Source organism: Octopus bimaculoides, chromosome 2, assembly GCF_001194135.2.
Source record: "Octopus bimaculoides isolate UCB-OBI-ISO-001 chromosome 2, ASM119413v2, whole genome shotgun sequence".
NCBI classification, from domain to species: Eukaryota; Metazoa; Mollusca; class Cephalopoda; order Octopoda; family Octopodidae; genus Octopus; species Octopus bimaculoides.
Window position 1 is genome coordinate 162605464 of NC_068982.1, and position 13302 is coordinate 162618765.

General features: G+C 34.2%; 1 protein-coding gene across 6 annotated transcripts in view; it reads right to left on the reverse strand.

Annotated features, from left to right (window-relative positions):
• LOC106875263 (rab GTPase-activating protein 1) overlaps positions 1–13302 on the reverse strand; it is a 120644-nt gene that overhangs the window by 25736 nt on the left and 81606 nt on the right. For all 6 annotated transcript variants that reach the window (XM_014923344.2, XM_014923343.2, XM_014923342.2 and 3 more), the window contains 5 exons: positions 10031–10214; positions 9169–9428; positions 7855–7921; positions 4388–4490; positions 1537–1703 (listed from right to left, as the gene is read on the reverse strand). In XM_014923344.2, the coding sequence (XP_014778830.1) occupies positions 1537–1703; positions 4388–4490; positions 7855–7921; positions 9169–9428; positions 10031–10214 (781 nt within the window). The remainder of the gene's footprint in view (positions 1–1536; positions 1704–4387; positions 4491–7854; positions 7922–9168; positions 9429–10030; positions 10215–13302) is intronic.

The following is a 13302-nucleotide window of genomic DNA, read 5'->3' on the forward strand; positions in this document are numbered from 1 at the left end:
GAGAGAGAGAGAGAGAGAGAGAGAGAGAGAGAGTGTGTGGAAAGAGAACAATACTTTAATACAAAAGGAGATAAATAGCTAGATTTAAGAAGTTAGCTGCCAGTAGCAGTTGCCAGCTGTGACAGTAATGGATGGAATATACTATAAATATGGTCTAGTCAGTGAAATTGTATGTGTATGTGTGTGTGTATACATATATATATATGACCTCTCTTACTTTTTATAGAGCAATGAGCAATACTTCAGGTTAATTTGTTACTAAAGGTAGCACCTCAAGACTTCATGGTACTAAATTAGATGGCACTTAAAGATCCAGGAAACATATGATGAAAAGCATTCCAGTTGTAATCAAACCATCTTTTAAGGGATCTAAGAAATACATTGTCCAAAATGTCCATGTTTTATGAAGATATGGTGTGAATTGATGAAGATTTGACTGCTATTTCTAGCATAGAGCAGTGGCCCCAAAGGGTGGGTGGCAGATTTTAAAACAAAATACGATTTAAACTTTAGAAAATCTAAACTAATGCTTGACTGTCTTAAAAAGTATTTATTTATTATAGTTATACACAAGTATAGGTGTAGGTGTGGCTGTGTGGTAAGAAATTTGCTTTCCAACCATTGGTTCCAGGTTCAATCTTACTGCATGGCACCTTGGGAAAGTGTCTTCTACTATAGTTCCTGGCTATCCTTATGAGTAGATTTGGTAGACAGGTGTGTGTGCCTTGATGTTGTGTGATGGGAAAATATTACCTTATTTGGAAACAGGTGAGAGTTGGCAGCAGGAAAGGCATCCAGCCATAGAAAACCTTGCTCAACAAATTTCTTCTGACCCATGCAAGCATGGAAAAGTTGACATTAAAAGGACAACAACAATGATGATGATGACTAAAGAAATAAGGTAAACAACAATTTCCTATATACTTTGAACTTTCTTTGTGAGGTGCACTAGTATTTCAAATGTACCACAATGCAAAATATGATTAAGAATCACTAGTTCCATTGGCTTGCTTGAAGATTTGCTTGTTGCAAAAAAAAAAAAAAATCGTATTTCAAGACTAGTTGGACACTAAAAACTTGTCTGTAACAAAAGATGACATCTGAAGTTGGAAAATATGGTGCCTGAAGTTACAAAAGATGGCACCTGAAGACATTCAAAGGCTTTACTGATGAAAACAATATAAATATATAAAAGAAACGCTGTAAAGGTTTGATGAAGTAGATCTTGTTTAATAATCCCTTTGACCAGAAGTGATAACAGGTAAAGATTAAGTAGATTGTTAAGTCAATACATACATTAAAGAAGTTAATATTGTGAATAATCCTTGAGGAAAAATATAAAAGTAATCCTCAACCAATAGTTTGATACAATGTTCAAAATACAGGTCGGCTTTGTTTATCTGGAGTTGTTGTAGATGCTAGTAAAGAAATTGTTCATAAATGTTAGAATATCAGAAAAGATTTACACAGAGACTGGTGATCAACTGTTTGGTTTCAGCAGAACATCAAAGAGAGATGAAAAAATGAATGACTTACCTGTTTCAATTTGAGGTGGAATTGTTCATAGTGAGGTTTTTTAGTAAAGTACCAGAATCTCTCAGTCTGAGGGAATATTTTGGCTTTGGTTTCAATAGCAAATCTCACTGGTTCTTGGATGCCAGAGATAACCAAATCAACAGCAATAGTCAAAAACACACGATTATCTAAAAAGTATAAGGAAAAATAAATAGTCAAAATATCTTCTTGTGCAATCAATGACAGATAATTGAAAGTATTTTGAAATATATTTAAATAGTGTATTTTTCCACTCATATATATATATACTTGGGGCACACAGTAAATGTGCACTGAGACATAGATGAAATCTCAAGGAGAATAAGGGTAGAATGGTAGGCTTTTACCTCAATAAAAGATGTGCTTAAAGCAAAGCTGGACAAGACCTTATATGCCAGTCTCTTCAGTAGCACTGTCCTATCTGTGCCCTTATATACAAGTGAAATGTGGTTTACTATGGAGCGAGAAGAACAACAATTGGCTATGACACAAAGAACATATCTGAAATGAGGTGATTCAAGAATGAAAGACAGTGAATGACATGACTGCAGAATACTAGAAGTACAAATTCCACTGGGCCAGACAGTGCAAAGTTCACAGACAACAAGTAGACCCATGCAGTGGCTGAGTGGTATCCAAGACATCAGCAAAGAGCACTTGAAAGACCTCCACAACAACAGGGAGATGATTTATTAAAACAATGTGAGCCAAGATGGAAAAGAATGACACAATCAAGAAAAAATCTGGAAGCACAATGTGACCAGCAGTGTATAACAACTTCCAATAATCCTAGTTGACACAGGTGATGTGTGTGTGTGTGTGTTAGCAATAATTATAACAACAGAGAATATGGAAACTGGTACATTCTCAAAATTTAATTCTTTTTATTTTACAATGTCATACAGCATATTTTTAGCAAATCATTTAAATTCATTTAGAGATTGAAGTAAGACGAACAGTATGAGCTTAAGCAGACTAATATGGTCTCTTAAAGATAGGAACCAGGGCTTTACCACAGAATGGGAGATAATCTGCATGGCTAAACCATATGGAATAGTGGGGAAACAGATTTGAACTATGTATAGAAGAACTGTACCAAATTTTTACATTCAGACACAAATTACTTAATAGCAGGCTGGAACAGGCCCTAAGATGCTTACATTAACATAAAAAAGCCTTTAAGAAATTTAATACACATTCTAAATAACTCAATATCCCACCCACAGATGGGTGGGAATGAAAAGATAGAAGCACATGTCCTAAACTCCCCAATTATATAGCCAAGTGTATATTCCTTTTCCTTTCTACTATCCATCATAATTAACATCACAGCCACAAAAATATCTGAATAACTAAGAACATAACAGAACTGAACCACCCTAAAATAAAATACATTACAAGAACTATACTTGAAAGTAAGCTTATTAAGTACCCATCCACTACAATATACAAAGAAGCCTGCCAAAGCAGTAACATAAACTCTGACCTAATTAGATAGAACCCTGACTTTGGCCAGCAACTGATGTGAAACCGAGGTCAACCACACTAGTTTACAAACAGATCAGATTCCAGATTCAAAACACCCTCCCCTCACTTCCCACTGAACCATAATCAATAAACAACTAACTGAATTCAGGTAGCTTCAAGCCAAGCTGGTTGAAAGACCCTGAACAAAGCTATGCAACTGCACATACTCTGTGCAGTGGAAACACATGTAGGTTGTCATAACCATAAAAATATGCTGTATGACATTGTAAAATATAAATTTTGAGGATGTACCAGTCTCCATATTCTCTATCATTATAATTATTGCTGATATACACTTCAGATAATATTACCATCCAGTGAAGTGAAGTGAACTTGGAATTACCCATCGAAGGAATTTACAGTGTGAGTGATAACTCCTAATAGCCACAGGCATTAAATACTAATTGATATGGTTAGCTGTAACCTGGAACACAACTGAGAGCTACCACGGTAGCCGCCTGGCCAGATAATGTATCCCTCTAACCCCGCCACACGCATGCGCATATATGTGTGTATGTATGTCTTTATACACAGTTATATAAAGAAATAATCAAACATTAATTGGAAAAAGTCAACAAGGACTTTCAAGTTTCACTGTCGTTGATTTCATTGGACTGTCTGACAATGCCAGCATCTAGTGAGACTTCAAAGACCGTGTGTGTGTGTGCGTGTACACACACATACTGTTTTATGTATATATCATCAACATTTTACATCTGTTTTGCATGCTGGCATGAGGTAGCAGCTCAATAAGATTCAATGGGTCAGAGGACCCATCTTACTTCAGTGCCTCAATTTTGGCAAAGTTTCTATGGCTGAATGTTTTTCATAACATCACCCACTTCGCAGGGTGTACTGGATGCATTTTTTCATGGCACCAATTATAGAGGTTGTCTTGCTCTCAGCAAGACTAAAGAGTCATTTCAACCTTACATTCATTGTCTCTGCTTGGGTATAATTGGTGTTTTTTTCCATGCCACCAGCACTGAACAATTAAATCCTATACAACATAAGAATATATGAGATTTGCTTCTTTAGCCCAGGTCAGCTCTCGTTGAGCAAACCGATGTACAAAAGCTTTCTAGTTGTGATCATTATCCTAAATTTTTTGCAGTTGTAGTGTATCCATGGCTACATCATAATGGTCATAGATACACTAGGGTGTCATGTGAGAAAGATTTGTCTGTTGTTTCTAGCAGTTCATCTGACCATACAGAGGTGTTTAGGCTAGTGATAGAGATTTATCTATCAACTCAATAATACAGATTTAAGGATCATACAGTTGTTCATTAAAGAGGGAACTTACCTTTCTCTGTTTCAGAGTTCAGTACAGTAAAACTAGGTTCTGTGGGGTCCCAATGGCCAGAAATGATATAACTTTTACCATCATTGCTATTACCCATGCATTCCTGGAAATTAAAAAAAAGAATCAACATTAGATTCTATAACAAAAGTTTTCTCTGTACAGAGACAATAAAACAGATTGTTGTTGAGACTTTAACTCACAATCAGTGCTAATCAAGTAAATCTATGATCAAAAGCAGTCATAAAAGGTTCATCCCCTATTTGTTTAAAATATCATATTTGCAAGACTACATTCTCTAGAATATGCATCTCTTCATTTGGCCAGTGCTTGCCTTTGGAAACTAATTTGGCAACTGGCTGCACAGAAATTGTTATGTGAATTATATAACAACTGATACTTCAGAAAACATTGAGGTAGGGAAGATGTGGTAGTGTAAGTAGAGATGACAGTTCTTGTCATTGTGCTGTGGTTGTGGTAGAGGTGATAGTGCTAGTGGTGGTGTGGTGATTATATAGCAATGACTGTTAGTTGCAATGGTGGTTAGGGTTAGGGTGGTGATAGCACTGCAAGTGGTGGTGCAGTGAAAACAACTGCAGTATAAAATATTCATCTAGTATTCCAATTATTTAGGTCAAGCTTGTTTAAATATTAAGCCTTTGAATATAAATATCTCTTCAAAGTTAGGAGGGATCACAATTATAACACTATACTTCTGTAGAAGCTGTGCATCAGCTATATAGCTGTAATAGCATAGGTACTATATAATTCAGCTGTAGTTGTATAGAAGATGTATAGTACAACTGGAATTGTATAGTAGTTATATAACTACTGCATAGTTAGCTTTTAATGATTACAGTTGTCGTTGAGTAGATGTTGTACAGTACAGTAATTGTATAGTTATTAGTACACCTGTTGTTATATAGCTATTGTACAATACAGCTATATTGTACAGTTACTGTATAGTATAGCTTTTCTATATAGTTCAGCCATAGATAGGTACTATATAGTAGAGCTGTGTTTGTACAGATATAACACTGTTGAATTAGAGTAGAGCTGTTTTTATACTTTGCACTCATACATAATTAGCACCACTTTGGGGTAATGAAATGCCAGAAAAATAAATCTCATCTATAATACACACTGACTCTTCTTTTGGGTACTCTTTGAGGAAAGTGGCATCATCAGAAATGAAACCATCAATTTTGGGAAATGTAAAACTTAACTTGCCTTTCCTGGAACAGACAAGTAAATACTTCAAAATTGAAGAATCACACACTACTCTCCAATTTCTTTTATTCCAAAATACTCTATCAATTACTAAGTTTTGAATGCCAGGTATCATGTTAAAACATCATTAGATCTTATATATTTAACTGTTTTCATCTTGTTTAACTCTTGTCATAGCAGATATCTCTATGACAAGAGTCATTCATAAATTTCCCTTCCAAAAACTTACAATATTTTTCAGTACTTTTTAAATCATTTTTTTTTCTTTAAGATATGTCTTTCTTTCAAAAATACTAGCTTAATAAATTAACTAAATTATTTTAACAAAAGTGTTGATGATGATGATGTTGAGAAATGAAAACGGTACTCTTTTAAAACACTTCCAACTTGTTTTTTATTCTTTATTTCTTTAATTTTTAAAAAAAGGTCTTCAGATATCTAAGTTTTAAATATCAATGTTTCCAGAATACATACCATTCCAAGTTGTAATATAAACTTGGCTAAGCAAAGTTCTGATCAAAGCACACAATACAACATTGTTTTTAATTTTTAAAAAATTGCCAGATCCTATATGTTCAAATCATAAACTGAAAGATCATTTTAAAAACAAACTGTAATAAAAACAGTAGAAAAGTTTTTAAAACCCTGCTAATATTTAAAACAAAATTAAAACAGTCTTTGGTTGTTTTCATCTTGTTTAAACTTGTCTCAGAACAGACATACATTTCCATTCTTAAAAAAAATTAAATTTCAAATTAATAATCATATTTTGTTTACTTTTTATAAAATATGACCTTTTATCATGGTCAGTGTTGACTGTAAAAAGTGCATCTGTTGCATAAAATCACCACACAATTATGTTTTTTATTTTCTTCTCTAAAAAAATCAATTTGCATTTGATAATGTATACTTTCAGTTTACCATGTGTTGCCAAAGGGAAACAAATGTTAAGTGAAAATTTTGTAAAATCCCTCTTATATTTTTATAACCAGTTTTCTTTTTGAAGAACATTCTTTTGATTTATACTTTGAACATCATACATTTTAATTTAACAAAAACATTAATTATGCAATATATATTGTTTAATATAATGTCAATATTTTTAATACAATAAAAGGAAATATTTATATATTAATGATAAATTATATATATTAAATGATTTGAACATTAAATGATATATTGACTGATTGCTCATGGATAGACTGCATTTTTGTTATTCTCTAATATAGCAAGATACAGAAACACAAATAAAATATTTAGAAGTGTACGTTCTTGTGGCAGTGTCTGTGCACAAACTGAGCATTGTATAAACAAAAATTAAATACATTTGATTATTTGGTTGTTCCTGTTTTGGTTTTACATTTTACTTCTGAATCAAATTCAATGTGTAAATAAGGTAGTGAACAGCTCTGAGCAATATGATCTTATAGGTGCAATTATGAAATATGATCAACATTTAATGTATTATTACACTATCAAAGAAAAACGTTAGATTATTATAGTGATTTTAAACTCTTCTTTTAGCTTTTAACTTACGCCATCCTGAATATGACCATGGAAAGATGAGGAACATTTAGTTCTCATGTAATGCATACCCAAAATGTACAGATTTTTAGGTTTAAAGATCTGGAAAAAAAGTGTGCAAATTATACATGAATAAACATAGTATTCTATACAGCCCTATAGTATAGACCAGGGGTTTTCAAACTGTGGTCCGCGGACTACAGGGGGTCCGCAAGGACAAGACAGGGGGTCCGTGGACAGCAAATACTTTTTATGGGCAATTTGATTTTATATATGTTTTTTAATAGAAATCTTTTAATTGACAATAAACCTATTTGTTAAATACTGTTAAATAAATAAATATAAAAATATATCTTATTTTAAGCAAATATTTATGTATAAATTTCATAAGGTAAAGCCTGAAATATAAAGGGGTCCGCAAGTCAAAAAGTTTGAAAACCCCTGGTATAGACAGTGTTATATAGCTAACATATACAATGCGTGTATAGCTATATGTGTACAGGTGTTATGTAATACAGCTATAGTAGTATACATACTATACAAAACAACTAAGTTGTATAGTTTCCTTATAGATAACTCTATATTAATATAAAGAACTATAAAGACAGCTATAGTTGAACAGATATGAGGGGAAGGGAGTCCTATACTGTTTCAGTTGCATACACCATATGAAATAATGATATAAAGAATATATTCCAAATTATCAAATATCTTACCATTTCAATCAGCTGCATATCTCCATGTTTCACATTTCTACCAGGAGACAGCAATAAGCCAAAACATCTGAAACAAAAGATTATACAATATATAACACCAATGCCTCTGTAACCCTTTTAGATACAAATTGCCTTTCATTCCATGATGTAAAACTTCCTGTTTTTAATTGTTCGTATTTCTTTTTTCCTGATTGCTTTAGTTTTAAGAAAAAAATTGTGCCAATAGTGTTTGCAAGAAATAAACAAAAAACATGCAGGAAGAGAATCCCAGAGAAACAATGTTCTGGAGAGGGAATATTGGGGCTGATTATACAAGGCCAAGTAAGAAGATATTGGTGGTACAGAGAGGAGAGATGAGTTGGAAGTATCTGAGTGGGAATAGAAGCCCGGCCAAACAGAGACTATAGTAGAAAAGTTTGGAATAGGAAACAGCAAATTTGTGACCCAGAGGGTGGAGTGTGATGGCAAGTAACTTCATGCCAAATGTTCCTTGAATGCAGTCTACAATGTTTGTATGTGTAGAAGCAGTATTCTCTTGCTGTCTCACCTAAGCTTTACAGAGAATTAATAACCATTTGGAGTCGTAGTAGTTTCTCACTCTGAAGAGGAACACTAACCTTTGTGATAAAGTTTTGGTCTGTTGACATTGTGATGCAGTTTTGACAACAATAATTTTATGTCAGAATGTTTTCTTAAGTTTTGCTTCAAACACTAACTAAATATACCAATAAATGAAAATGTTCATTATTTCACTAAATATCACGAATTTCTTGATTATGAGGATAGGCTGTAAAGTTCATAGTGTAACTAACTATGAAGGAGTGATGCTAAAGCTGCAAAATCTTGCATGCATCAATTTCAAATCTCCTTATTAAAAAGTGTATTGTTACTTTCCAGATACACTGATATCTGATTGTTCAAAGAGAACTTCAAAAGTAACTATTAGCAACTTCTCTTGAAAATGGACAAAATTTGGCATTGTCATGTTATCAAGTGCCTGCAGTAAAAGGGTTTAGCCCCCAATGACATTCATGCTGACGTAGTAGCTACATTAGGAGATGACACTCCTGCTTTAACAACAGAGCATAAGTTGGTAAATGAATTTAAGAGAAGAATGTATGGGTAGGTAAAATGACTTTTGTTGAAACAACAGTTTTACAACTGGATGATGACCTTAATGCTAACAACTCAACCATGAAATGGAGAATTGTTCAGTCAGACAAATGTAGTTATATACCTTGTTAGTGAGAGAAATAATATCAGATATACCACAATGCTAATCACTTTTAAATGTAGAAACAACAGAGAACAAACCTTTCAATTTTAAGCTCAAGTAGACTGTTTTGTTGTACAGTGATAATAATTTTCTTATCCATATTGCACCGTAGTTTAAAACAACTTTTGTCCCTTGGGACAGTAGAGAAGTTTCCACGACTATCATCTTCTTTGAACTCGAGGCCAACACTGAAGATGAACTTTTGTTCAGAATCAGACAAGCTACTGATTGATTCACTGCGAGGCTGCTTAGGAACACGCCTGAAGGTTGTAGCAAAGCAGTACAAAACTTTGGCTACCTAGAACAGAAATAAGCATCGTAAAATAAATGATACAATTTGAAATGATATAAGAATGTTTAAATGCTATTATAAGAACCAATTTGACACAAAAATAACCAACAAACCCACTAACTGTAGTTTGATCATGAATTTTTATCAGTTGTCGGGTGCAACATCACCAATCTATTATATTGTTAATGACAGATTCCTGTGGTGTAAACAATGCCATACTGCAGGAAGTAAATTGCAAAAGTCTGTGATAAGGAGAAAGAGAGATTCAAACAAACACTATTGTCAATACTCACACTCACATACATGCAGATGCTATTGATGCACAAACACATACACACATACATGGATGGTTGGTTCAAATTACACCTTGGAAGATCCACGAGGTCTGCTACTTTAACTATAAAGTGCTTGCAATTCTATCTTCTTGTATTAGGTACTATAAATTGTTTCTGCTGTTTTAACATATTAAGCAGGTTTCTCTTTTCTGTTTCAAATTGATTCTTATAATGTTTAATATCAGAAACATAGAGACTGAAATAATGAGCCAAAAAGCATAAATAACTGGTCTAGGAATCGGAATCAAAGACATGAAGAGAAGTAAAACTGACCGCTTCAGGTAAGTCACATCTAAATACATGGCATTGAAAGATGGTAGTTTCTGCTGTATCCCCATGGCTACAGGTGAAAGCAAAACAGCGTCTTTCATTGCTGTCAGTGGGTCCACGAGCACAGAAGAGAATTCTATGTATCCGATAGCTGGCAATGTCAGAGTTTGTAGTAGGATCCAGTAACCTACGGATAGAAAAAGATGAAAACATTTCATTAGTGACTGGAAGATTATATCAAAATTAACATATTGATAAATATTAAGAATAATTTGAGTTTTTAAATTGTTTAAAAGGTTGTTTTACATAAAAGAGGACAATATGCAATAGATTTAACTTCAGAACATTTTTGGAAAAGGTAACGCTAAATCCTGCTTTGACCATCATAGAATTCAAAAACACAAGACAGCAAAGTAGTCACTGTCCTAAGTCCCTATCATTTGCACCAATTACAACATATTGAAACTGTTCACTTTGTTAAGAAAGAATGATTAGAGTTTTAGCCAAAGACATGTAATATTAGGAAAAACTATAAATGTGTGTGTGTTCATATATATATAAACACACACATACACACATGATTGGCATTTTTCAGACAATTAAGGACTCTGTTAGTGTATATGTTTACATTTATGTACATTGACTACAGCATTAGAACATTTTAGCTCCTATTTCTAGCAATGTAAGTGTTTCTAACACCCTAGTTACATTTAGTGACAATTATAATTCTCCTTTTTGATGGAACATAGCAAACTGCTGTTTATAGTAGTTCTATGTGTATTTTTCCATTTCGTGCCCTTTTAAAGCCTAGCCAGGCTCATGGGTCCGGTTTTCCAGTTTCTATGGCATATGTGTTCCCCACCAGCTGGACGGGATGCCAGTCCATTGCAGCATTACTCAAGAAACAAGAAGAAAGAGTGAGAGAAAGTTGGGGCAAAAGAGTACAACAGGGGTTGCCACCACCCGCTGCCAGAGCTTCGTGGAGCTTTTAGGTGTTTTCGCTCAATAAACACACACAACACCCGGTCTGGGAATCGAAACCGCAATCCTCCAACTGCGAGTCCACTGCCCTAACCACTGGGACATTGCGCCTCCACAGTTCTATGTGTATACATTAGCAAATCACTAAATCAGCCATTGACTTAGATGATGCAGACATATATACTAAGAGAGAAGCAAGTCCAGAAAGAGCTGAAGTGTGAGCCAGTCCTAACTGATGAGGTAACAAAAATTGCCAAAAGTGACGCTGGTATTAGGAATTCTTGATCGGCATTTTTCAGATGACTGAGGTCCCTGTTAGTGTATATGTTTACATTTATGTGCATTGACTACATCATTAGAGCACTTTAGTTCTTATTTCTAGCAATGTAAGTGTTTCTAACAACCTAGTCACATTTAGTGACAATTATAATTCTCCTTTTAATGAAACATTGCAAACTGCTGTTTATATTAATTTTGTCGCCTCCCTGGCACTTGTGCCAGTGGCACGTGAAAAGACATTTGAGCGAGATCGTTGCCAGTGCCGATGGACTGGCTCCTGTGCTGGTGGCACGTAAAATACACCATTTCGAGCGTGGCCGTTGCCAGTACTGCCTGACTGGCCCTCGTGTTGGTGGCACGTAAAACACCCACTACACTCTCAGAGTGGTTGGTGTTAGGAAGGGCATCCAGCTGTAGAAACTCTGTTAAATCAGATTGGAGCCTGGTGTCGCCTTCTGGTCCACCAGTCCTCAGTCAAATCGTCCAACCCATGCTAGCATGGAAAGCGGACGTTAAACGACGATGATGATGATGATGATGATGTATACATATATCATGGTATCAACCAAACTATCAGATAACCTATAGTATAGTTATCTTCATTATTAGATACATGTATTTCATAATAAAAATAACAAAATAGTACATAACTGTATATAAAAAATGGCTTTGGAAAGCAGCAGTTCTCTTCTAGAGCAGAATTGTGTCCGTGCAACAGTGTGTTTGAGACAGAGTAGTGTTTGAACTGGAATAGTGATTGAGGTTTCAGCTAGACTAGTACTTAAGCCGGGTTAGAGTTTGAACCAGAGTAGAATTTGAGCTAGAGAGTAGTGTTTGAGCCAGAGTAGTAGCTGAGCTGCAACCAACATACGCTATGGTGTCAGTTCAAAACTGCTGTGTGAGTAACACAGAGTGGCATTAAGCTCCACCTAATCAAGTCTTTGACATAAGTTCACTTAAAAGTTGAAACCATTTCAGTTCTATTAACTCTTATACCTGTAATTTTTTATTATAGCTGCCAGCCTGGATAGTAATGTTTTTGATAGTCTAATTCTTCTATGACATAGATGAATACAAAGTCTTCACTGATGAAGTAAATCATCAGAGACCAAAGAAACTGGTGACAGTCTGTGTCATGTTGTGATGGGCAGATATATATATATATATATATACATATAAGATGATAATTATGTATGATGGGACTTTTATTTTCATTGCAGACTTACAGCTGTCTACTTCACATTTACAACTTTACTTGACATTCAACTTGAATATCTGAATGTCAAAACAAATAATACTCAGTAATCAACCAAGTGTAACATTGCAAACCTTGCACAGTATAACTACTTTATATTCTTTTATTAATTTCTTCATTTTGTAATTAAGACTGCTTTTTTTTTTTATCAAGATCAGTCATATTGAAATATCTCTTTCAAAGGGTTTAAGTTAACTTTATCAACTCAAGTTACTTTGTCTGGTACATATTTCATTGATCTTGAATGGAAGAAAGACAAAGTAAACTTGGGAATAAAGGGACAAACCAGGGCATAAAGAGGTGTAACCAAATCATCATCATCATCATCATTTAACATCTGTTTTCTATGTTCATTGATAAATCTACTAGCTGACCTCTCTTTCTCACTTCCTACCTATTGCAATGTGCTAAATACCTCCAACCTTGATAAACAACAAAATCACAATGTTCATAGGAGGACTGACATTATAGACAGGTAAACACAACTAAAATTAGATATTCCACTCAAAGCTTGTTTAATTGATAGATTGAATACTAACCTGCTGATAATGATGCTAATCCATTCATTGTATGTGACTTCTAATTGCTAACTAGTTTGGCTTCGCCAGAGCTAACGAACAGATGGGATGGAAGGGTCACTACTTAAGCAAGGTCAGCTAGCAAAGCTTACTTAAGCAACTCGCAAAACATGAAGGATGAGTTAGTATTTAATATTTACTGTAGTTTGGATATAATCTAGTATATATAGTATGTATATATA